The sequence below is a fragment of the Psittacula echo genome, assembly GCF_963264785.1.
Source record: "Psittacula echo genome assembly, chromosome: 5".
Taxonomy (NCBI): domain Eukaryota; kingdom Metazoa; phylum Chordata; class Aves; order Psittaciformes; family Psittacidae; genus Psittacula; species Psittacula echo.
In genome coordinates, this window is record NC_137739.1 from 70,496,703 (window position 1) to 70,523,605 (window position 26,903).

At 41.6% G+C, this 26,903-nt stretch overlaps 1 protein-coding gene across 5 annotated transcripts in view; it reads right to left on the reverse strand.

Moving 5' to 3' along the window:
• MTHFD1 (methylenetetrahydrofolate dehydrogenase, cyclohydrolase and formyltetrahydrofolate synthetase 1) overlaps window positions 1–26,903 on the reverse strand; it is a 45,768-nt gene that overhangs the window by 9,914 nt on the left and 8,951 nt on the right. For 4 of the 5 annotated variants that reach the window (XM_080619760.1, XM_080619759.1, XM_080619758.1 and 1 more), the window contains 21 exons: window positions 26,627–26,686; window positions 25,865–25,918; window positions 25,341–25,477; window positions 25,109–25,209; window positions 23,975–24,111; window positions 22,460–22,571; window positions 15,877–16,004; window positions 14,907–15,004; window positions 13,741–13,914; window positions 13,096–13,232; window positions 12,783–12,829; window positions 10,607–10,714; window positions 10,431–10,505; window positions 8,608–8,710; window positions 7,354–7,430; window positions 6,302–6,442; window positions 3,392–3,460; window positions 2,951–3,062; window positions 2,660–2,799; window positions 2,193–2,234; window positions 1,104–1,204 (listed from right to left, as the gene is read on the reverse strand). In XM_080619760.1, the coding sequence (XP_080475886.1) occupies window positions 1,104–1,204; window positions 2,193–2,234; window positions 2,660–2,799; window positions 2,951–3,062; window positions 3,392–3,460; window positions 6,302–6,442; window positions 7,354–7,430; window positions 8,608–8,710; window positions 10,431–10,505; window positions 10,607–10,714; window positions 12,783–12,829; window positions 13,096–13,232; window positions 13,741–13,914; window positions 14,907–15,004; window positions 15,877–16,004; window positions 22,460–22,571; window positions 23,975–24,111; window positions 25,109–25,209; window positions 25,341–25,477; window positions 25,865–25,918; window positions 26,627–26,686 (2,153 nt within the window). The remainder of the gene's footprint in view (window positions 1–1,103; window positions 1,205–2,192; window positions 2,235–2,659; window positions 2,800–2,950; window positions 3,063–3,391; window positions 3,461–6,301; window positions 6,443–7,353; window positions 7,431–8,607; window positions 8,711–10,430; window positions 10,506–10,606; window positions 10,715–12,782; window positions 12,830–13,095; window positions 13,233–13,740; window positions 13,915–14,906; window positions 15,005–15,876; window positions 16,005–22,459; window positions 22,572–23,974; window positions 24,112–25,108; window positions 25,210–25,340; window positions 25,478–25,864; window positions 25,919–26,626; window positions 26,687–26,903) is intronic. The other variant, XM_080619762.1, reaches the window with a different exon arrangement.

The window sequence follows — 26,903 nt, forward strand, 5'->3', positions numbered from 1 at the left end:
TATCCAAAGGGGGGCTATGGGGATGCTGGAGACTGACTATTCATTAGGGACTGTAGTGATAAGACAAGGGGTAACGGATTAAAACTTAAACAGGGGAAGTTTAGATTGGATATAGGGACGAAGTTCTTTACTGTTAGGGCGGTGAGGCACTTTAATGGGTTGCCCAGGGAAGCTGTGAATGCTCCCATCTCTGGCAGTGTTCAAGGCCAGGATGGATGAGGCCTTGGGTGGCATGGTTTAGTGTGGGGTGTCCCTGCCCATGGCAGTGGAGTTGGAACTAGATGATCTTGAGGTTCTTTCCAACCCTAACTATTCTATGATTCTGTGTGAAGGTGTGCCATATCATGTGCGCACAACAAGGTAAGGCCCCTAATTTCTTCAATACACACTTCCTTCCTTCAGGTGAAGAATCCTTAGCTGGCTACTCTGATTCAACTGGCATCAGCTTTAAAATACCAGTTAAAAGCCCTTCTACCTGCATGAAAAGACCACACGCAGATTCTATTTCCTGCACAGCAGAATGTGCAGAGCCAAAAATGCTGCTTAGCAGGGCATAATTATTCTATACAGCAGACCACCGAACACAGCATGGTTGACAGCACCTCACCATCTATTACGAGCTTAGATTCCACATCGTCACAGGCACCTTTTGTACACAGTAATATGGCCAGTTGGGGCGTAAGTAGTAGCAGATACTAGCCATAAAATCCTACGCTAATTTTAACTAAGGGATGCATTTGAAACGGCTGAGCAGAGCTCCCCTATTTATTCAGCATTTTCCAACAATGTTTAGATTGGATATAAGGAAGAAATTCTTTACTGTTAGGGTAGTGAGGCACTGGAATGGGTCGCCCAGGGAGGTTGTGAATGCTCCATCCCTGGCGGCGTTCAAGGCCAGGATGGATGAGGCCTTGGGTGGCATGGTTTAGTGTCCCTGCCCATGGCAGGGGGGGTTGGAACTAGATGATCTTGAGGTCCTTTCCAACCTGATTCTATGATTCTGCAAACAATACATGAAAAGTACTGAAAACAAGAGATTGCTAAATATAGCAGATAAAATGCCAAAATTTTACACCACCGCTTCCATATATCAGCTCACTTACTTGAAAGCATTGACAGCCACTACTACTGGCACACCAAACACCCGTGCATTTTGGATTTGCTTGTTTAGGTTACTACACCCTTTTGCCAACAGTTGAAGATTCTGTAGAGAAGAAAGCAAGCAAAAAGCATGTTTCATCAGGGGCAATGAAACTTTTACTTCAAATCCACTATGTCCACAGCTAATGATAAAAATGTCAAAATGGGAATGACACTACAAAGCACCACTGGGGACTGGCCTTTCTGAACTGTCCAGACCATCGCATGCTCTTGGATGGAAGACAGGAAAAGAAATGACTACTTCTAATGATCAGTGGTTTCATGCTGCCAAGCCAAGGTAAGAGAAATCCTTTTTTATCATTTTTTTGTTATTCTTAGTAAGTTAATACCCGTGTTCATTAACTCCCTACCGTAAAGCCTTGTTCTCCTCTTTGACACATTCCTCTTTATGTATTAAATATCATTAGCAGTGAATTTCATGACACTTGTGTGAAGTCTGTGGCAACAGCTTTTGGCTTACACATATTTACATTTTGCAGCATCAGTGACTACTCATGGAAATGCAGACATTTCTTCCCTTCTTATGTAACAAATAATCCATACAAAAGCTCCATAAGTGAAAAAGCTACAGCTATGCAAAGAGAGCCAGACCAGTTATCCAAATTTACACAACCACTCAAAGAACAGGGATAGAAGCCTAGACCTTAACTCACTTTTCTCTCTGGTACTGCTAAGAGAGTAATTAGAAAGGCACTCTGAATATTTTCAGAGACAGTAGTTCAGCCAAGCGATTACTCCATACTGAGAGGGTCAGGGGACACAGAGTAGATATTACTATGAAAAATTGAGTGCAGAGACAATTGCATGAGCTCAGGAGAAACGAAAAGGCTAGGTCAAGTACAAGAAATGCTTGAAAGAGCAGAGCCAAAGTAACATTATTGAAAAAAGAAGAACATTACAGCTCATATGAGGAAGCACTTCCCTGGCAGCTAAAAAGTGACACACTAGCTATCCAGGCGTGCACTGCATGACAACACTGTTGCATGACCGCAGTTAGATGGTCAACTGTCACAACAGCTAAAGAAGGTTACCTCTTCCATGTACTCCTTTGGTAAAGGTACCCCAGCAGTGACCTGGAAAAAAAGATGGAAATCTGTAATATTTTTATCCATAACAGCAATTCATCCTTGATTCTTATTAAACTGCATCAAAATACAACATTCTACTCCAGGCTGATTCCTTTCATAAGAAAAAATACTGAAAAAACAAAAAGAAGAATGAAAGACTGCAAGATGCACTCACAGCTTAAGACTGACTGGGGTAATATCACAAGCACCCCAACATACAAGCACCCCACTAGAATAATGAAACAAGCAGGTAGGTGCCTGTAACATACTACAACGAAACAGCTTACTAGCAACAGGGACACAGATTCCTTTTACAACTGCCAATCTCAAGACAATTACAAGCAGATTAAACCATACCAGTCTTTAAGTGACTGGATCAGAACAACAGTAACAGCCCCTCAGGCCTAAAGAAAACCTTGTCTAGTACTTACTGTAGGGCCCCCTCCATGCATTTTGAGAGCTCGGACAGTTGCAACCAACACCACCACATGAGGCCGGAGACCAGAATAGCGGCACTTAATATTAAAGAATTTCTCCATGCCTATGTCTGCACCAAATCCCGCTTCTGTAACTAGAGTAGGAATGAAAAGAAGCCTGTGAGAGAAATCATGCTCTGATTATATCTGTCAAAAGTTTCTTCCAAGAAGAAAACCCATCATGATAAAAAAAAGACATATCCCTCTCTTCAAAACAAACAAAAAAACCACACCCTGTACACTTACCAACAAAACCATCTTTACCCACAAGCTTCAGTGCTATTTTGTCTGCCAACACTGAAGAATTCCCATGTGCAATATTGGCAAAAGGTCCAGCATGAACAAATACTGGTGTTCCCTAGAAAAGGGGGTGTGTGGGAGAGAAAGAGAAAATCAGAGGCTACAATTCAGCAGATCAGCAGCATTTCAGGAACTAAGTACGTAGTATCTGAAGGTAAAGAAAAACACTTTTAGAAGACACATCTTAAAGCCTTCTGATAAAACATTTATTATCAGTAATAAGGACTGCAGGGCAAACAGGATTATAATAATCTGTGCAAGTGGAGATATTAATCCTCTTAGGAAAAGGATAGCTAAGTCCCAGAAACTCTGTGACTGTGATGAATGAACTAAATCAGCTGCTTCTTGGCTCCAAGAATTCATGTCCAGCAAATCATCTTTGCTCACCTCTAGTGTCTGCATGAGGTTTGGTTTAACAGCGTCTTTCATCAAGACAGCCAGAGCACCAGTCACTCCCTAAGGAGGGGGGAAAAACAAAAACAAAAACAAAAACAGGTGATCAGTACCAAGACAGCTCCTATGCAATGTCAAGGCTCAGCTTTTTTCCTGCTGAGCTTTCAGGACCAGAACCAGCAGCTGCTCTAGATGAAATTAACTCTAGTCAGGACAAGGCAGAATGACAACCTTTACATTCTTGTAAGAGGATCAATGATTCCTGTTCAGGGCAGCCTCTCTGTTGTGACCTTGCTTGGCCATTACTTCCTATAGCAAGGTTAGTAAACAGTAGCCATGAGAGAGTAACCCTTAGGTATGCATGTTTATGGTAGCCCATTCAGTAGTACAAAGCAATGTTGTTAGGTTTTGCAGGTAGACTGGTCTTGGACTTTTTTCCTTCTTCATATCAGCAACTAGGCTGTACATATTGGTCTTGAAATGTTGCAAAAAGCGGCTACATCCCGCCCAAGTCTCCTGTGCAGAAATAACTTTTAAAGCGAACCTCTGTGCTTATGAGAAAGACCAGGCTGACATCACGAAAGGCAAACACTGGAGCCCATGTTTCCTCTGAGGTGCAGCAACATACCCTGCTGCAATTCTGTCTCCTGCTAAGTGAAAGCTTGTGAATTCATCCACATTTGCCTTCCGAAGAGAAAATGAGGGTTTGGTCATCCTTGTGCGTGACACAGTCCAGTGGGAACCAATCTGGCTGCTACCCAGCACACTTGTAAAAGTAACTAGAATTGCTATCAGGGGTACAGAAACAAATGTTCACAGCAGTTATGAAAACCTTGAACCATTTACTTCCCTTTTAATTTCAATGGGATTGCAGCACTCATTATATGACATTCGCTGCTTTGTTTCATTAGTTTCAATCTTGCCACAGGAAAGATTATTTAACTTTTAATGGATAAGCTTAAACTTCAGTCATCTCCAGAATAATGAAAACTACAGAGCAAGATTTCCATGGCGACATTTCAGGCCTGTGTCACTCAGCAGCACTTCAATACATCCCATCCAAAAACCTGCAGTCAGTTTTCAATTCCACCTTTCTTCCTAGTGCGCTTCCTGGTAGCACACTCCTAACATTGGTTATATCACAGCAGAGGGACCCAGACATCTTATTATGCCAGCATGGTCTGCAGTCACCACATTTCTGCCTGCAAGAGGAGTACATAATGATGCAGTCCTAATGATGCAAACTTATGGCTGCTTCATTGCAAACATGTAACATTCAAGAGAACCTGCTGAACAGGTCTGACACCATCCTCCATTCTGCAGTTGCAATGGACAAAACAATTAGATTATTTTTTTTTTTAAGTAGAAAAAAAAAAAAGTCTTGAGATTAGTCTTCTGTCACTTGGTCTCTACTTAAAACTCAGAGCAACTCGCTACCCAAGCACCACCTGCCTCCACTGCAGATGGGCAGCAGGAGAGACTCCTGTTTTCTAGAACAGGGTTTAACTCTGGTAATTAAGGATAAACTGGCAGCATGCTAGCTGCAGGAATTAAAATATCAAAGCTGGCTACAGAACTTAGGCACATGCCCTCTCTCATTCCCAACAAATGCCTCACATAAAGACATTTACAGACGAATGGTTCCCAGCCTAGCCTTTTTCCTGCAAGGCTAGAGTCAGGCCACATTGCTAATATACTGTTTCTTAGGCTTATCCTGGGAGGAAGTAAAACAAAACAACCAACCCCAAACACACAAGAAAACAAAAACCCCACAGCAAGATAGCAAGAGCTGGACAGGCCTTACTGCTGCATCACACCCTGCTGGAAACACTGATCAGGCTATGCACCCTGTGGATTCTTTTATCTCACTGGAAATGTTAATTCAGAAAACGCAAAACAAACCTCATTAACACCATAACATACAAATCTGTAAGACTCTTACTTTTTGCACAGGAGGCTGTGAAGTATCTGCTACACAGGAAGCAGTAAGCACCAATCTATCTCTGTTGACTACCAATATCTGTATCTGTTGTCTACTGCAACAGCGCTGAGCTTGTTCTGTTTTTAAGCCAATTAGCAGGGCATAGTTCAACCTACAGGGCTTGGTTTGCTTTCCATTCTCCAAATAGGGTTGCCATCTTCAAAACATTTATTAGAAGTGTCTGGGGCACAGGCTATTCCACTGAAACCATGATGAAGCACCATCTGTGAGAGTGCTTATTGACATATTCCACAAACATGCCAAGAACTGTACTAGTGTCTTGCATGGGCAGCTGCAACTGCTGCTTAAGTCTGCTTTACATACTGGCAATAGACATCACCTGTGCTACTACATTTAGCATTTCATACAGTGGAAATAAAAGATTTGTGTCCCTCATCAAAGGTTGCCATATGGAGACCTTGCACTTTCCGCAAAGGGTTTAGCTTTTATAGCATTCACAGCCTCCCAGAAAGAGATATTTCATAATCTGTAATAAAATTTGCATGAGGCTTTGTTCCTGCACAATGTTTTCCTTACTCCAGGGAGCCTGAGAAACAGGATGGCCAGCAGGATGCATTTTGAATTCTTCTGATTCATAAATATGCTTTCTATCTAGGAGACACCATGTATTGCCCCATTAATTTCTATGGGGCTAACTTCAACTTGACACACAGCACATCACACAGGACCTGCCAGGTCACATGCACACACACACACACACACACACACACACACACACCTCTCCAGATAAGGTGCTAGCCACAATTAAGTAAGAAAACCTTCATTAACTCCAGGGGCTAAGACTTCATCTTTGACCTTCTATATACTAAGGTCTTTTCTGTACTGAACCGTCTATGCTTTTCAACCCAAGGACTTTCAGAGGTAAAAGGAAAAAGCATTTAAAAGCTGAATGACTCTCTTACAAGGTCATCTGTTGTAACTGGTTCTCCTTTCTTGTTGGAAGCCACTACCATTCTGCCCAGTCGCTTTTTCATATCGTCCAACCCATCAGAGAGCGCTAGAACTGCCATGATTTCGCTGCTCACTGTGATATCAAACTGAGCCTGCAAGAGAACAGTAAAGAACATGAACTCATCAAGATTCTCTAGCAGCAGCCTTTACCTCCATTAAATTCTTAAAACAAGGCCAATCACCACCACAACAAAAAAAAAAAAATTGTAAAAATAAAGCTACATTACTCTCAGAACACACTTCATTTAATTTGGACATGCAAACTGAATTTTTTTCCTGCAAAATTAAGTAAAAACTATTTATTCCATTGCTATTACATGACTCTCTCCTGCCGCATACATTAGTGATTCATGTAAGAATGCTTAACACTAACAAATTATATTTTTGAAGACTGTACTAACTCATCTGACTATCACTAAACAGTACAATACGTGACAAAAAAAAAAAGATTCTATAGGAAACAAAGGGTAGAATTCATCTGACATCTAACACAGACACTGCCATCAAAGCTAACACCCAAGGGACATTTCAAGTCAATAGAAGGATGCTTTTCTGAGCACAATTAATTTGACAGTTACTTAAGGGATGAGAGGAGTCACAGCCCAAATTGCCTGTTTTCCTCTATTGATTATATAATGAATCCACACAGCTAGCTCAGATACTGTAGTTAGTTTTGGCCAGATACATCCCACCCAAAGCATCTGCAATGGTGCATATTAGCCATTGCCAAGCATCATCTTTAAGGAATACACCAGTGTACCACTTACTATGCCAGTCATCCCAGTTTGGGAAACCAACATTCAGGAGAGATCAGGGAAGGAGAGAACTAACAATAAAACCAAATACTGCACTGGTAGTAAATTTAAATGCTTGGTTGAAGGGACATTCTTTCCTTCAACAAGATGTTGGTCAAAGATGGAAATATCTGGAGTTACAGAAACTTGCTTTAGGACCATGTTTTTCGAAGTGTTTTTTAAAACATTCAACAAGAGGGAATAATTACCGTTCGTGAGAAGCCTTTCTCTGTTAGAGACTGTCCAATAGTGATTTTCCTAAGGAATCTGTCATTTGTATCCAGTACTGTGAGGAATGCAGAGAGAAAAATGAGAAGTCACATTGCAAGGCATGTTACATTTACGCCCCATGACAAACACTCAGCTGGATCACTTATGAAGGAAGGACAGCAGTTTAACATACCATTCTCTCCTACAAAATGACAAATGCTACTCAAGCTGATCCTTCCCCTAGACTAAACTGCAAAGTTATGATACCCAAAGTCACACACAGACCCTGCACCACATCCAGAGGGAATCTATGTCCTTCTGCGAACACTGACAAGTCCAGTCTTTCTGAAAAGCACAGCTGCTAGTATTACTCCAATTGCATTTTCACCATCATTAGACAATTTGAAAACAGGAAATTATTACAGACAAAAAGAAACAAAATTATAGTTTTATAAATTAAGTGATAAAATGGCCAGATACTACCATTTAGTAAGAATAGTTTCACACAGACCCATTAACTCAAATTACCTTGGAAACACAAACCACCAAACACTGGTTTAAATTTGCTGTTTCTTACTATTTACTTGAAAAATTTTAGGTACTTTATAAAATATTTCCCATGAGGCAGAATACTTCAGCCCCACCATGAGTTATGAAGCAAATTCTGGAGAATACATTTCACACTATTTTAATAAGAAGAAGGAAAAGCTATACTCTGGGGGTCTAAATCAGAAAGAAATTTCTGTATTTGAAATTTCTTTTGCTAATGAAATACTTAATCTGCCAGATCAGAGATTGATCTTACCTTCAAGTATCTTTAAAAACCTTTTAAAACTCTGGCCTTTATTTGCTGTCAGTCCCCAAAAGAGCAAGTGGGCAGATTAAACTGAGTTTAATCCCAAAGCAGAACCCTCTCCTTGCTCTCAGAGCTTTCTCAATTCAGGTTAAAAGGCTGTTGGCTACAGTTGCCAAACTCAGCTCTCCCAGTGACTGACACATCCAGGAACACAAACTCGCACAATTTGTGAAGGCTTAATCTTTGTCAGTTCAGAGTGGATTCAAAGTCTGTGTATCAGACCCTTTAGAAATGGGATCCAGATGCAGGCATCTATCCCACCGAACACTCAAAAAGAGAGGCCAGCCCTGCCCTCTTTCCCATTTTTCCAGGAAACACAGTTCTGGCTGCATTTGCAAACCTCTTTCTGACACACATTTTGTTTCTTGATAATTCTTTCATTTAATGGCTCTTGTACCTCTTTGCCATGTTATGGTGCCTGGGTCAATGTCCAATCTCACAAATAAGTTGACTTCTTCCTTTGTCAAAGCCATAGGATCAGTTTTATTAATGCCCAATTTCTATGGGAGGAAAGGACAAATAAAAGAAAGGGTATAACAAAAAGATTCACAGAAATTAACTTTTCACTAGAGCAGTGAGCCTTCAGCAGCAGCATCTGCATATTCAGATATAAGGAGGAGCTGCCTTTTTGGTGCCCTTCTCCTAGACTCCACAACAAGGTAAGATGATCCATTCGTGTGTACCTGGAAGCAGCAGTTGCTGCTGGCCAGCTAGTAAAGGGCAAGGCAGACAATAGAGTTCATTAGGACAGGTTGTTGCCAAGCTTTGTGCAAAGCATCTACAGAAAGAGAACTCTGCAGTGCTTACATGCCTTGTTCTAATCATTAGTCTCACATGCTTACATCCATTTCTCATTAGTTTGCCTAGGGTCACTGCACACAGCCATACATATTTTAAGACACTGCTTTCAGCATTCTGGTTAAGCAGCACAAAGGAGGAATTAAACAATTCAGTCACAAGGCTGTCAGCATCCCAGAAAGCTGATCTTGAACATATTGAAAGGATGGGCAGTTTGCCAAGTTGCTTAATTGAAAGAAGAATTATCTCAGGAAGTCTGATACAAGCACAAACTTAGGAATAAGGAGAATGTTGAGTTGATTTATGAACAAGCTTTTTTAATTAACCAGACAGCTAATATGCATTTTTCTGAAGAACAGCAGGGAAGAAGAAAGTCTGTTCTCTTCGTCAAGATCATCATTTTGGGAAAAAACCAAAATGAAACCAACCAAACACCCCCTCCCCCCCTCCGAAAAAAGATAAACATAATCCTTCTGGAGTATTGGCATTCCATTCACACCTCAACATTTAATAACCATAAGAATGGTTAGGTTAGAATTCCCTCAGCAGTCCGTCAGGAACACCAAGCAACATGACACAGCTTCTCTGCTCAGCAGTAGAAGCAAGCCACACATTCTCTAACACAGAAGACATTATAGCCAATTAATAAATCAGTTTCAGCTTCCTAAATAGTCTGACTATTGCTCCTGACTTCCACATGGACAACTGAACCAGCCTGAATACTGTACAAACAGATTTGTACTTTTAATGACCTGAGCAGGCTCCAGTCTGTCCTCCTAGCCAGAAAGTCCAAGCCCACAGCAAAGCTATCGCTCTGTTAATCTTCATTTTTTGTGGAAGTCAGGGACACATGCTAGTTCACATTCATTTCTGGGGATCAGAGGAGCTGTGGTCTGCTCGGGGTCACTCATCTAACTGGGAATTCTTTTTTTTGGGAATAGGATGAATGGGAAAAAATGCGTGTCACCTACATTGCCCTTTCCCATTTTCTCAGTCTGGGTAAGACAAAAAAATTCTCTCTACTCTCCTTTTGCTGAATTTTATAAACTACGTTTTTTTTGTGCTGCATTATCTATATAGCTGTCACATGGGAACTATTCAGCTCTAGCTTGGTCTTTAACTGCATTAAGGACACTAAACAGGCACCATTAATAAAGGGCACTAATCCCTTTGCCTCTTCCCACTGTGTTACTCATCAGCATATGATAGAGTTACATTAATGATTCTTCCCCTTTGGGCTGCATTTCAGTTTTCTGTGCTGTAGAAAGGGCTATTACACTTCTGCACACTTTATGTAAAAAACAAAATGCCAGCAGAATGATATAGAGGACAACACAAGGGCTTCTGTAACCTAGTTCTGCCTACATAAGGGATAAGTAAAAGGAACAGAAGTACAAACCAATGTGAAACTGGTGAAATTACCTGTAGTCTTCGGATCTGAATGTCTGAGAACTTCCTAACACCATTGTCAGAAGGCACCAAACGGTTGTAGAGAGCCTTACATAATGAAACAGACAGTTAATTAGCAACACCAGTACAGCCAAAATATCTTGGCCAAAGTGGGCTGGGCTCAAATGCCTCCTAAGTAAAGATCGTACCTGGTCAGTCTGAGTGAGCTCATGGAATATACGTGCATCAATAGCAGCAGCAACCAGGTTGTTGGCTGCAGTGATAGCATGGATGTCACCAGTGAGGTGAAGGTTAAACTAGAGGAGATAAAACATATCAGTTACCTCATCCTGCTGCAATTCTCATTTATTTCAGTTCACCATAGACAGATGGAAAGAGAAGTATTAACAGCAATGTTAAAGTGGGTGAGGATGGAGGGGGAGAGATTGCTCAGTGCAGTATATGGAAGAGAGGAAAGAATTCCTCTAAAACAGAAAATTCCTCCCCCACATTTATGTCATTTACAAACTTCCAGACCAAAGCTTCCAAATAAAAAGGTTTGAGGTTTGTTTGTTTGTTTTCCACGAGAATAGATCTCACAGGCTCCTTGACACCTGAGAAGACCATGGTATGGCATGTCTGCATTGCTCTTCCTTCACCTTCCTTCTGACCCACTCTTTTTTTGCACAAACAGGTTTCACACATACATTAACTGAAGCTGCTGCTGCTCCCACAAAGATATCTGAGCTAAATTGAAACTAGCAACCTTGTGTAGTGCTAGCAATAGAGCTGTGGCTGCACAGAGCTCTGCATAAGCTAACCACTCAAACACACGGTATCATAGGCAGAACTTGTAGACCACATACTACACGGTGACACTGCTAATACTTTTCCTGGTTCTATCTCATCAAAAGATAGTTTGAGTGGGTTTGCCAGCATGAGTTATCTAGCTGCACTGTAGCTATGATGACAAAAAGCTTGGGATATATAGCTTCTATGACAAACTTGCATTATGGCAGGGGAGTAAAAGGTGTGGTTAAAACAATACTCTGTAGCTGAGCAGCAAAGGAAGAAGATGAAACAGGAACATCAGAAAAGGTGATACAACAAAAGACCATACAATAGCATTTTATGGCAGGATTGCTACTGTGATCTTAAAAACTAGATAGCTAAAAGCAGAATGTAACTAGTCACACACAGTAATTAAAAATCCTCATTAGTAAACACTGATTGTTGTCTCATTCTATATACATGCAACAAGAAGCAATTACTACTACCTTGGTTCTGCAGTATGACCTCAAAAGTGTTTCACTTGCTACCATTTTCCTAGGATGAAAGCTGCATGCAGAAATACCCAGTGATGGATCAAGGTCATTAGCGTAACTAGTGACTCCAGATACTTTAATTTTACGAGACATGCCTCAATTAAAACACCCCCACAAAACTGTGTATTTATACCACATGGGTCATACTTAAAGTCCTTTCAGCCAGTTTCATTCCAAGAGTGAAGCTGTTTCCCACTGCTGCACACAGTGAAGTATTTTGACTCATCTTATTAACACTCCCAAAGAGGAGGAGATTATTTTTCCTGTCACATCTATCTTTCACACATGTTTTTGGCACCTGACTAAATCAATATTCTGCCTCCTTAACATTTATCTTTTACGGACTTGCTGCAGCAATTGGAACAAACAGCCCTTTTGATCATTTCTGCTTTTCTTCCTAAAATTGCCCTGTGTCAATCTATAGCGAACAAGACAAAGGTAGAATTCTACAGGCAATTACTTTGAGAATTGAGAGAAGCATGAGAGCACGTGCTACACGTGCCTTTCAAATCCCTGCCCCCAGACACAGGATTTTACTTGCTGCCAAGCCACATCAGAAATATTCTGCAGTGCCAGTTCCCCACAGGTTGAGGTCTTGGCATTACTGATTCCCAACTTCCCTTTTTCCATTTCATGTTAGCAATCTAAACCAGCAGTACACCCAAATAGCTCACAGAAAGAGTCAGTGACCACTGCTACTGACAGAACTACTTAATATGCTTCCAAAATGTATTACATCATTATCACCTTCATTTCAGTGCTGGGAAAGAGGCACAGGATGTGCTTTTCTCAAGGGTATACAGCAATTCAAGGCAGAGAAGGGGAGGGAACAGAGAACTGAGAATTCTTAGTTCTGTGAAGTTCCCTGAACATGCAAGCACCCTTCTGAAACAGCCAAAGACATTTAAGAGAAAACCAAACATAAAACTGCTGAAATAAAGCATTCTTCAGAGTGCTACACTGGGCCACAAACAACAAAGATTCTGCAAGTTATCCAACAGCAGTATCTCTTCAAGGTCCGTAAGCTATATGTGCAATAAGACTTTGTATAAAGAATTACCTCTTCCATGGGGATAACTTGACAATAGCCACCACCTGCAGCTCCACCTAGAGAGAGACAATAGTCAAATTACACAAATAAAGGTCTCTCTAGCCCAGAGTGGTGTTACATGTGTTTGCTTAATGACTTTAAGAAGGCAGCTACTGTTGAGCAGCTTAGTTTATATCCCAGCATAGAACTTGAAGACAACACTGAAGGTTTTATTTTCTTAAAAGGAAATGCAATTGTAACTGGGAATTATGCAGCAGAATGAAATCTCTGAATTCCATCTTCCCCCTTTTAGTTGAACTGCAAGCAACAGAAGAGTTGATACCTTTTATACCAAAGGTTGGTCCCTGAGAAGGCTGACGAACACAAGCAAAGACATTCTGGTGAAGGTGTGCTCCTAAGGCTTGAACAAGACCAACAGTGGTGGTGCTTTTGCCCTCTCCCAGGGGAGTAGGAGTTATCCTGCAGTGAAAAACCAGAACAGACACAACGCTCGTGGTGGGCGAGACTCAAAACACGTACAGGGCTAAAACAGTCACCCAGTAACTGTGGTTAATGCCAATTCACATTCTGGGTTGGCTAAGACTTGAGCTAATCTTTACCAATTTGAACTTGGAATGAGATAGGCAAATTATCATATAACTGCTGAAGACCTTCCTTTGAAACCATTTGCTAGTTACCTCTGAAGGCAGGTTAGTAGACTAGGACAACTCTGAATACAATCCAGTCTGCCCTTTGTAACCCTGACATGCATACCAAAACTATTCATCTCCAGGAGAAATGTTAAACTACATTCCCATGATTTGCACAAGAGATAAATCTAGATTTTCACAGTTTGTTTTCCTAAAACACAGAGCACCCCATAGAGTCACCTTACCAACAGACAGTAACAGAACAACATGCCATGCTAATAAAATTTCTTTTCACCTTGACATCATGTAAGTAATATCTCAGTTAAAGAAATACCTACCCAGTAACAACAATGTATTTGCCATCTGGCTGGTTCTTCAACCGTTTCAGAGCTGACAGATGAACCTTGGCTTTAGTTTGGCCATACAATTCCACCTCATCAGGGAGCAGGCCAACTTCTCTTGCAACCTGGTCAATGGGCTTGGGTATGCAAGACTGCGATATTTCAATATCACTTAAAGAAAGAAAGGTAAATCTGTAAGTCAAAGACTTCTCACAAATTCCCTGCTTCTGGACAGCATAAAGTACAAACACCTCATCTGCATTTTAAAAGGGAAGCTTTAACCCTTCCTAGTTAAATGAAACAATCCCACTGATACTTGCTACATCAGAATAGACAAAAAACAAAATACCAAAGTAAACAACAAAGCTATCTCTCAATCATCCCCCCACCAAGAATACCTTTTTTGTAGGCAGTATGTTATGCTCCCTTATGGTATTTGTATATTTCAACTGATCTTTGGGGACTTGACACCAACAACTGCTACTTCCAGAAGCTAGGTATTTGCCTTGTAAGAATGAAAATTTTCCAAAATCTTTGTGTCTCACTGTCTGCTGAATCAGAAACTATCTAGCTGATTTAAAAAGTCTGTGGAAGTCCATGTTTATGGCTTAGTATTATCAGGATGACCCAAGCCTACACTTCATAGAACCATAGAATAATTAGGGTTGGAAAGGACCTTAAGATCATCTAGTTCCAACCCCCCTGCCATGGGGGGGACGACACCTCCCACTAAACCATGCCACCCAAGGTTCTGTCCAACCTGGCCTTGAACACCGTCAGGGATGGAGCACTCACAACTTCCTGGGCAACCCACTCCAGTGCCTGACCACCCTAACAGTAAAGAATTTCTTCCTTATAGCAAATCTAAACTTCCCCTGTTTAAGTTTGAACCCGTTACCCCTTGTCCTATCACTACAGTCCTTAGCGAAGAGTCTCTCTCCAGCATCCCTGTAGGCTCCATAAGTCAACATACGTCACAGCACCACTGCAAGCTAGCTCTGCTCCCTTAGGAAGGCCTCACAGTTTTCCTCTCTATTTCTCTCCAAACTTCAATGCCAGCTACAGTCTACATGTATGTATGGCCCATATTACACAAAGCTTGGGAACAGAAGTGAATACTATCCTGCATTAATATTGCCAGTGGGTTCATTTGAAAGCATTACCTTGGAACTGGCATCCTTAGGGTCAGCTGGTTATATTGGATGTTCCATTTTCCAGGTTGGAACTTCTCCAGAAAACGCTGTGCACTCTCTACTGTGCTCTAAAATAAGCATCAGAGGGCATTATAGCAATCAACTCTTTGAACCATGCTAGTTAACAATGAGACTCAGAAAGGTTCCCTTCCCCCCCGCTCCATGTCTCAGTTTGGGATTAACAAAGTGCTTTGATTAAAGCATTTGCTAATAATCCAAAATGAGATTCTGCTCATAGCTTTCTTTAAAAAAAAAAAAAAAAAAAAAAAAGAAAAAAGAAAAAAGAAAAAAAAAGCCCAACAAAACAACAACAACAACAAACCCCACCAAACCCCAAAAAATCCAAAACAAAACCCCTCACATCTATCCATCTACTGATCCATATTCCAGTGTGATTGATTTTTCTGGAGTGTTCTGTGACAGCAGGGTTTCTCAAGCAAAGTGGGAAACAGGGAGCTGGTTTATACTGTTACTCTCCTTTTTATCCAACATACGTACAGAGAGTTTTGGAATTACAGCCAGAGCATTGTAAGAAAACCCTGTTTCTCGCTGTTTTGAGACCAGGCTTGAAAAAACCCCAATCCACTTCTCTGTCAAAAAGCAAAACCAAACCAACCAACCAAAAAAACCCAAACCACAAACCCCCACCCCACCCCCCCAAAAAAAAAAAAAGGCACAAAACCTAAACCACACCCCCTCCCCCCTAAAAAAAACCATCCCAAACCAAAAAACAAACCCCACAACCAACCGAAAAACCTGTGTCCTAACATTTCCCTAAGGTCCATCTTCTTCCTCAGTTAACTGAATCAAAAGTGTTTGGACTAGAAGTTGGAAAGCCTAACTAGACCTCTGTAAGAGCAAGAAGGAAGCACCAGTTGCCTTGGTAGCATGCTGGTGGCAACATACTCTAAAAGTAAACATGGAGGACATGACCACATACCTGCATCAACATGGCCACAGTCATAGGCCCAACGCCACCAGGAACTGGTGTGATGTAGGAAGCTTTCTCCTTTGCTGTGCCGTATGCCACATCTCCTACAACTCTTTTTCCACTGGCCTTTGTGCTGTCTGGGGATTTAAGGAAAAAGTTCTACATCACATTTCATCAAAACAAAAGGGAAGCCAGTGCTGACTGAAGCCGAAGTATTTTCCTCTACTGGAGTAAACAAAACACAAGGTGAGTACCCAGAAAGATGCAAAGAAAGATAAAAAGTTAAAACATCAAAACATTAAACTGTTACATCATACTTCACTAAGAGAGTGTCAACAGCTCATGTAACGTATCATAGAACCATAGAATGGTTTGGGTTGGAAGGGACCTTAAAGATCATCTTGTTCCAATCACCCTGCCATGGGCAGAGACACCTTCCACTAAACCAGGTTGCTCAGAGCCCTGTCTAACCTGGCCTTGAACACTGCCAGGGATGGGGCAGCCACAGTTTCTCTAAGCAATGTGTTCCAATGTCTCATCACCCTCACAGTGAAGAACGGGAAGAAGTATCTTCCCATTAAGCACCATTTATCCTCAGCCAGACAGACTTCTCTTTCCTTGAGGATGCAATTATTTTCTCAGTGGCATATAGCTCATGGAGCAGTCCGAATATGACTCCAAAACAAATGCAGGGGCAGAAAGCACAGATCAAGTTTTACATCTGTGCAATAATAAAACACAAACAGGACATACAATAGAGATGTCACCTGAACCATCCCTTCACAGCTCCTGCTATACTGTTGTGAAGGATTAGTACAGCTTCCAGTTTGAAGGAGATACAAACCAATGGTCTAGACGAAGTGAGAGAAGAAACATGGCCAACTTGTTCCAAAAATCCAGGTTTACATTTGCTCTGCTCAATTTTGGAGGACACCTAGGCCCTACTACTGAATAAAATCATCTGCCTTACAGAAACTGAAGACAGGAAGTGCTAAGCTTCTCAATTGCCATTCTAATGATGGACTGGTAAATACTGCAGTTCACAGAGATCAGAGTATTGTCAAAACAAACCTCATAGGTGGCTTAAGATAGCATCAGTAGAATAATCTCCTTTTTCTCTGGGGGAAAAAAGAAAAGAAAGAAAAGCTACATCCTGCTGCACTACACGGTCCTCTTGTTATTCAAGAAGAGGAAGTTAGAGAATTGTTGAGGCACCTGAACATTTACAAATCAATGGGACCAGATGGGATCCATCCCAGGGTGATGAGGGAGATGGGATGAGCTTGCAAAGCCACTCTCCATCATTTACCAACAGTCATGGCTCACTGGCGAGGTTCCAGATGATTGGAAGCTGGCCAATGTGACGCCCATCTATAAAAAGGGTAGGAGGGAGGATCACGGTAATTACAGGCCAGTTAGTCTGACCTCAGTGCCCGGAAAGTTAATGGAAAAGTTCATACTGAGTGCTATTAAGCAGCACTTAAGAAATGGCCAGGGTATTAGACTCAGCCAGCATGGGTTTATGAAGGGCAGGTCATGCTTGACCAACCTGATTTCTTTTTATGATCAGGTGACCTGCCTGGTGGATGTGGGAAGGGCTGTGGATGTTGTCTATTTGGATTTCAGCAAGGCTTTTGATACTGTCCCCCATAACATACTCCTGGAAAAGCCAGCAGCTCACGGCTTGGACAGGAGCACTCTTTGCTGGGTCAGTAACTGGCTGGATGGCCGGGCCCAGAGGGTGATGGTGAACGGTGTTGCATCCAGCTGGCAACCAGTCACCAGTGGTGTCCCTCAGGGGTCTGTGCTGGGACCGGTGTTGTTCAATATTTTTACTGATGACATGGATGAGGGTATTGAGTCTTTCAATCAGTAAGTTTGCAGATGACACTAAGCTGGAAGCTTGTGTCGATCTTTTGGAAGGAAGGAGGGCTCTGCAGAGAGACCTGGATAGGTTGGATAGATGGGCAGAATCCAATAAGATGAAATTTAGTATGTCTAAGTGCCGAGTCCTACATTTTGGCCATAAAAACCCTTTGCGATGTTACAAGTTGGGGACAGTGTGGCTGGATAGTGTCCAGGTAGAAAGGGATCTGGGGGTATTGGTGGATGGCCAGCTGAATATGAGCCGGCAGTGTGCCCTGGTGGCCAAGAAGGCCAATGGCATCCTAGCCTGCGTTAGGAATGGTGTGGCCAGCAGAAACAGGGAGGTTATTCTTCCCCTGTACTCAGCACTGGTGAGGCCGCACCTTGAGTACTGGGTCCAGTTCTGGGCTCCTCAGTTTAAGAAGGACGTGGAAATGATTGAGCGCATCCAAAGGAGGGCAACAAGGCTGGTGAGGGGCTTGGACCACAAGCCCTACGAGGAGCGATTGAGAGAGTTGGAGTTGTTTAGCCTGGAGAAAAGGAGACTCAGAGGTGACCTTATCACTCTCTACAACTTCCTGAAAGGAGGTTGTAGACAGGTGGGGGTTGGTCTCTTTCACCAGGCAGCAACTGACAGAACGAGAGGACACAGTCTCAAACTGCACCAAGGAAGGTACAGGTTGGATATTAGGAAGAAATTTTTCACAGAAAGAATAATAAAATATTGGAACGGTCTGCCCAGGGTGGTGGTGGAGTCACCATCCCTGGATGTGTTTAAAAAGAGATTGGATGTGGCACTTGGTGACATGGTTTAGTCGAGGTGTAGGGCATGGGTTGGACTCGATGATCTTGAAGGTCCCTTCCAACCTGGTAATTCTGATTCTGACATGGCCTGACAATTCAGAAGCAGATACAGCATTTTTTTCACAGTGGTGACCTTCAAGCTCACCCATAAAGACAGAAAAAGACAAAATGCTTTAGTAAACTAGCACAACCATCTGAAGAACTCACTGGTTATAGACACAGCATACAAAAAAGAGAAAATTTAAGTCTCTCCTGGAATGGTAGATCCTCAGTTCAGATATAAGGACTCTAGGGAACTTCTAAGCAGTGTGAAAAATCTGAAGACAGATTTTAATGTTGTTAACATTGAAATATATTGCATACAATAAGCGTATGTTTGAACAGAACACAGTCAATAACTTTAACATACATTTGGCGAGGGGGAGGAGTAGAAGAGAAACCAAACTCCTAAACAGCTGATTATGTTAAAACCAAAAAGAGGGAACAAAAGCAGCTCCTGCCAACTCTGATTTTTAGCTGCACTGTTACTGACAATTAGCTGTTTGGATGATTTTGTTGTGTTTGTGTTTTAAGCAACAGCTCTTCTCCCTGAAGTTCAAAGCCTGAACAACATCACAGTTGTTCAACAGTGTTTCTACAGCCACTATCAGTTTTGTTGCCTGAACTGCAGACCAATCTGGCCCTTCTAGCTCAGAGACCAGTTTAATTCAGGTTGCAAAAGGCAAATAACATAATCATAGTTTCTTCCAAGGACACCAAGCAGGCTTACCTGTCACCCTGGCCAGGAAGACTCTAGGCCTGAAAATGACGAAAACAAGTAGGCACACCAAACACAAATAGCCTAATCCGTTACACAGTCACAGTGGTGACCACAAGCTAAACAGACCCCCAGTGCCTGCCTCTGCATCTGCTCCTCACACCAAGCGCTGCTGAGCACAATTTAGGATTAACTTAACTTCTTAACAACTTAACATTCAATTAGCCTTAAAATATTATTCTTTTGAAGGAAAGCTCACATACAACACTTTCTGCCTCTCCCCATAATTTTACCTTCTCAGTATTCATCATCCCATTCCTAAAAAGAAACCAACAAAACAAACCAAAACCAGTTACAGACAGCATCCGTGACACTATAACCATTCCCAGTGCCTGTGTTGTCCTTAGTCTCATAGGTTTTGTAGCCAACTGGAACACATGAGAGAGCACCTGAGGACATCAAAGGAGTGAAAGGCATACCTACATACATGGAATGAAGAGGTATGATGATCTCCATCTACTCTCAGAGACAGCTGCATGACAGACAGCCTGAGTGCAGCTTTTGGACTGGAGCTAATTCAGAGCCCTACTTTCATCAGATAAGGGCTGGGAATATTCACATGACTTTCAAGCAAACTTTTGCCAATGTACATACAATTTTAACAATTTTTTGACAGATATATGACTGCAAACACACAAGATCATACATGACCCTTATCTATAAAACATTAAACCATCTGCTTCCAGTCTGTTTATTTTCTGTATGGCACTGGGAAAGGTGTTTCATGAGAGATCCAACACAATCTGATCTTACAGGTCTATGATGCCACCTTGATTCCCAGTACATGAAGATATAAACAAAACATCAAGTCAAAGCTTTCTATATCTTTCTAGCTTTTTTGGTGTTTAAAGAGCATAGCACCAAACTACACAGAGGCTGAACATCCTTTGCTGCTCTTATATCCACTGTTCAAGATTTCTTGTTGGCTGGGGCTACAAAATCCCACAACAGAGGAAGACTCTGAACTGGGTTGCTTCCTCCATCAGGACTCAGGAGAGGGACACTCCAGAGACTATGCCATCTCTGGGAATATCCTCTACCTGCACTGCTCCCCCTTCCTGTAGCAGAGCAATTTCCACAGTCCTGGAATAAGGCATTCAAATTTTTGTCGGACTAGCTCTCTCACTACAGCAGTGAGAGAGAAAGACAATCCAGCCTGGAAAGGGAATAAGACACACTTGTTTGCTCTAACAGAGGTTTCAGAAGATCCTCCTTCCTCTCCCTCTAGCTGGAGACCTGGAAGAAATTCCGTTCAGCTGTAATACACGAACACAAAACCAGATGTGCTTAAACTACCTACTCTAGCCTCCAAACTGGCAGCCTTGGGAGCATACACATCACCCTCCATTCAAATACACAACAGCTGCATTTGCATGGCATTATGTGGCTATGACTTTTTTTAACTCCAACTTGGGAAGCCTGCATGAAGTCAATGTCCTGGTATGTCAAATCATATTGACATTTGCCTGAGAGGGCACCCTAAGTTGCAAAGTACAGGTATATTCAGAGATTGCCATGTCCTTCAGCTGTAACTCTCATCTACACTTAGAAGACACCTAGCTGGGGGCACTTACAGCCACTACACCTAGGAGACACCTATCTGGGGGCACTTACAGCCAATGTAAGATGTATTGGAAATGTGTTATTTCTCCCCTCACTCCATTCAAAGCACTATCACAGATAGCAGCAATATTCTATCTGTACGGAGATGTAGCTGGAAAAGCTGGCAAGCTAGCTACTGTTTTTTCTGTAGCATTACAATTCCCACAATTCTGGCACCAATTTCCCAAAAGATTAATTCAAAAACTTTTCCACAACCTATCAGAAGGCAAGAAAGCAGCAGGAAAACTCAGCAGCTTCAGAAAACCGCAGAAAAAGAAGCCCATGGCATCCATCACTTTGAAACCTCACAATTTCCATGGTACTCTATCAAGTACCTGACTACCAAGTCTCACAATGCCATTAAGCATATTGCCATGCAACATTGACTAGGCTCAGAACTCAGTGCACTGCCCAAGGCACACTAATTGCAAGAATAAGGGGTGTGTCCTCAGAGATGCGGTTCACATCAAGCCTGAAAAAAGGTCATACCATATGTCAAACACAACGGTAGTTTTATTTGCAACATGTTAATGGGGGAGACTCCAAGCCATTCTGTTTCATGCAAATAAGCAATGACCCTATGGGTTTTGGCAAATTGCCTAAGTTTGGGTACAAATACATCAAACAACAAACAGCAGCAGCAGATGATTTTAATTAGACAGGATTAATGTTTTTAAATGCAACTCAATGTCATCTTTGAGGAACAAGACTTCTGAACAGAATTTCTTTATATTCCATTAAATAATGGCAACAAAATGACTGATTAATTATGAAAACTACCTTCTAAAAGCTATGTGGGTGTAGTACAGAGATAGTTGGATGGTGACTAATTTTCCATATCATTCAATATCTGTAATTTGGATTTAAAATGAGATGAAAACAGAAATTGCCAGACTGCCTGTTCCTTCTTTACAAGGAAGGAGTAGCTAAGTGAAACTCTACCCTAAAATCCATTATGTTAAAGCACTCTGTTCTGTGCCAGAGCCACTGTCACCAAATACTCTTGCAGAAGCTGCTTTGTTTCAAGACAACAGCCATTCAAGCCTAAAAAGTTAATGTTGTGACTCAACAAATCCACAGCTACTTGCTTGCCATTTATGTATTTCAAACAGAACAGCTTATAAGATCTAACTGCAAAGCAATGACAGCAAAGCTGTGCGCTCACAAGTGACAAAAGCAGCAAGACTTCACTATGTAGCTGGGGCAAATTACATGGATATTCTTTTGCAGTATTTCCTAGGCCTCCTCTTTCCGCCACTAATCATCAGCATCATGGAAGGCAGAAATAAAACTGTCACTGATCTGCTTTAGGACAGTACTTCAGACCAACCTTTTTCAATGCTAGCTTCTTCAGGGGTTGCCATCATTACCTAAGACAGACTTAAAAGAGAAAGAAGTCCTATCGACTAGAAACACCAAGGAAACAGTATCCATGTACTTACTTAGCAACTGAATTTATATACAAATAAACACATTCCCACTCTTTATACATTACCCACGCACCCGGCACATGGTTAATTCCACAGTCTATTACGATCGCACCAGGTTTGATCCATTCACCTTTCACCATTTCAGCTTTACCAGCTGCAACCACCAGGATGTCAGCTTTACCAATCTATATTAAAAAAAAAAAAGGCAAACAACTCTGTATCACACTGACAGTGGAAAAATACAGAGCTGCTTCAGCAGCTTCAATTGCAGTGCTCACCCATCACTGTTGGAGAGATGAAAGGGCATTGTCAGCAGTTAAAGGTAGCTAGCAGTTCCTTGGCACAGACAAACTCCTGTGATCAGAAATTATGGCCTATTTTCACACCCCTACCCTGAGCTACTGCTAGTCAACGCTTCACAACCTCCTTTGAACTCCTCCATGATTCCTAAGTGGATCATACAGACTACTTTTAGATAAAATTAAAGCCTTCTCCATATTCTTATCTTCCTCCCTTCAAATATCCTGCATATTCAGTTGCTCTTTTCAATGCTAGAAATATAACCAGCACTCCTCAGTCAGCAGCCAAGAACAATCCCTGCACGTTCACCCTGAAGTGAACTCTAAGCGTCACTTCACTTGTGGCAGCGCTGTCTTGGGATTTTTACGTCCAGGATTGCGTAACATAGAACTCCAAGGAAAGCCGACTGTAATTCAGCACTAATATTTGATCAGACAGTACTCAGTGAATTTGACAGATCTGGTCACAAAGCTGGTGCTGAAGACACTGATTAAAGCTCGTTGCCAGTTCTTGCACTGCTTCATTCATGTTTGCTTAGAAAGCTGATATCCCTTGGAAGTTTCTCTTTTTATCTTCAAGGTAGGTAAATTATTTTTAAGATTTCATTAAGAATTAGCACTTCAATTGTTAATCAACCTAATGACAGTCTTATTGAACAGCAGCTTAGTGGCATGAAGCACTGCAGTATTTCTGATCTTTGTGAGTTATATTCAAATACACCTACCCCCTTTTCAGCTTTAATACTTGCCTACAGAGCCTGGCAGTGTTGATTGCTCTATGAAATCCAAGTAGGTGGCAGCACAGCAACACACTATTTCTGTCATTCTCACTGCTAGAGAGGAAAATGGTACCAACTCACAGTCATACAAAACAGATTGGAAAAAAAACCCAAACCTGGAGAAAGCATTTTCCAGCCATTAGAGCAAAAGAATACCTGGGCTTTCTGGGAAGAAAACCACCCCCAAAAAAACAAAACCAAACATGTTGTCTTGCAGGCCACTACATAGAGGAAGGGATGATTAAATTCTCAGCACTTGCCCAAAGAAAATAAAAATAAGAATTTTACTGTTATAATTAAGACCCTCTAATTAAGGGCCAAAAATAACCAAGATCCTATTCTAGTGTAAGTATTCACATAGCCATGCAACGAACAGAACTGGCAAACTGATTCAGATGAAAGACAAGCCAGATCAAATGACTCTGTAGCAATACACCAAGCAGCGATGTGCAGACAGCACTGACTTGCAGCAGGTAACTTAACAGAGTCATGCATCCAGTCTGTCCTTACCTCCTCCGCCAGTGTTGAGGTCTTTGAATGGCAAGTGGTTACAGTTGCATGATTCCAAAGCAGCAGATCATGCATGGGAGCACCAACAATCTTACTGCGACCAACCACTACAGCCCTTTTCCCTGCAACCTGGATGCCTGCACCACAGAAAGTAAAAATAGGTCATTGTGCATCCTAGTACAAACTAACCCAAACAGCTCTGGAGTCTTTAGGTCAGTTTAAGTCTGGCCCTGGTACTTCAGGATAGTTGCGGTTTAAGCCCCAGCCAGTAATTCAGAACCATGCAGCCACTCACTCATGCCCTCCCTTCTTCCCTCCCGCACCACACCACCCCCCCCATCAGTTCCCAGAGGGATGGGGAGGAAAACTGCAAGAATATAAATCCCATGGGCTGAGATAAGAGCAGTCCAATAACTGAAGGTATAATACAAAACTACTGCTACTACTGCTAATAAGAATAATGATAAGGGAAATAACACAGGGAGAGAGTATAAAACTAAAAAGGGAAACAAAAGAAAAAAAAAAAGAAAAAAAAACCCCAAAACCAATAAACACAAGCGATGCACAATGCAATTGCTCACCACCTGCTGACTGATAGCCAGCCCAACCCGAGCAGCAATCTGGGCCTTTCGGGTGACTCCCCCCCCCCAGTTTATACTGAGCATGACCTGCTGGGGTATGGAATACCCCTTTAGCTAGTTTAGGTCAGGTGTCCTGTCTCTGCTTCCTCCCAGCTTCTTGTGCCCCTCCTCACTGGCAGAGCATGTGACTGAAAAGTCCTTGATCAGGGTAAGCATTACTTAGCAACAACTAAAACAATGGCGTGCTGTTCTCAGACTAAATCCAAAAACACAGCACTGCACCAGCTACTAGGAAAGAGAAAAATAACTGTTACAGCTGAACCCAGGACAAGGATCTATTTTTCTTTTTGGTTGTGTGTGACAGGGAATTGGAGTTGGGAGGGAGGAAGGAAGGACCATTTTAAAACCAGTTCTTTTACTATCTGAAAAGGCAGAGATGAAATGTGGCATCTCAACAAAAGTTTTGATGTGAAGCACAGCCTTGCCATGTGCATAATTTATTCTCTTATTGAAGACTACTGCACTCATGAATAATGGATTGAAACCTCCTTACCTGTCTGTCTGATAAGTTCCATGCATCCTTTTGGCGTACAGGGAATAAAGCAGTCTCCAAGGTCCCCTCTAGAGAGTTTCCCAGCATTGATGCTACTTAAGCTGCATTTTGAAAGAATAAAGGCCAAATAAGATTCCCAGCCTCATTATCACTGTTTGAAGGAAAAAAAAAAAAATAAAAGGTTTTCTTTTTGGAGTGGCTTTCATGCTCTCCAGGGGTGAAGTCAGTTTACCCATCTACATCCTTCTCAGGTGCAACAGCATTGGTTATTTTTTCTGTATTGATGGGTTTATCAGAGTCAAGTGGCAGCTGCACTATAAAGCCATGAACAGCAGGGTCTCCATTCAAAGAGGCAATGCACTTGAGGACCTACAAGTAAAGACCAAAAATGTAATGGCCGATAAACTGAAGTAAGACTGATGTAAAGAAAAAAAAACATAATCCTATCTGGATTAAAAGATACACACAAGATGTTTAGTTTTTCCACCCAAAAATATAATGACTCACTTTTACTTTTAGAAAAATACCTGTTAAAGTCTAAATTTTATGTTGTAGTGTTTTAATTTTAAAACTAAAAATAATAATAAAAAAACCCACATCAAAAACTTCAGCAGGTTGCAGTTCTTTTTTTTATTAGTTAATATCTACAGCCAAGTAGTCTCTTTTTTATATAAAATGAAAGGACAAATATAAGTTCACCTGTTGAGCTCAACACCAATGTTATGTATTTTTTCATTACTGGCTATAACTACTTACATCAGCTTCTGTTGCTGTGTTTGGCAGTTTTATGTGATTGGCACTGATCCCAATCTGCAAATGAGAATACCAACAAATTATATGATTTCTGAATTGATATCAGGGATTGATCTGGCTATTCTCCCAGTCCAGCCCAGTCACAGCTACATTCTATCACATTTCCTAGGTCTATCTCCTGTTCCTGTGGCTACAGTCCTATTATTTGGAAATACCATCAATGAAAGAAGAAAGATTAGTGTTTTGCCTACATAGATTGGTCCATGCTTCAACTGTTCTATTCACCTTTTGACATGAACATAATCTTAGCTTGACAGCATACTGCCTTGAAATGCCAGCAAAGAAGATGCTAGATATCACATAGGGAAACAGGGACTCATCTACATTCCCAGCCCTGCTACAGCATGTAATATACCACTTGGTGACAAATGCAAGGCAACTGCAGTTACAAGACATTCAGGAAATATAAGCACATGGTGACAGGTCAGGAAAGACAGAGCATCAGCACTTCAGATACATGTAATCTAGGATGTGATCACACAAGAACTGGCACTAGCCCTCACTGTTGTTACTGGAATACCCCACTTTGCTACGTCAGGTTACACACCTATACTACTTCCTTACAACAAAGAATTCAGGCCAACGCTAGTTTCTCCAACACAGGCAAAGCTTAGACAAAACTATTTGATTTGCATCTGTGTTTTCATATTGAGATTTGACCTACTGTGGGAAGGTAAAAAGAAATATTAAGAGGTTGGGCATTACCTCGGCAGCAGCCTTCAGCTTCATATTAATGTAAAGGTTTGAATCATCCCGATTTCCAACCTAAGGATGAAAAGACAGTTGAGTCACATTGCAGAACAGAGACCCAGGTGCAGGCTGAGATGGGCTTAACCCGTAGCTTCCTTTGAGCTACACCAAGAATGCAGAGGTATTCTTGAGTAACTGTAAAACACACTGGCAGAGGCTTTAAGCATCCAGAGCTAACAGGAAAGAGTTCTGATTTCCTCCAGAAACACCATTTTCTCCTGTTGAAAAACCT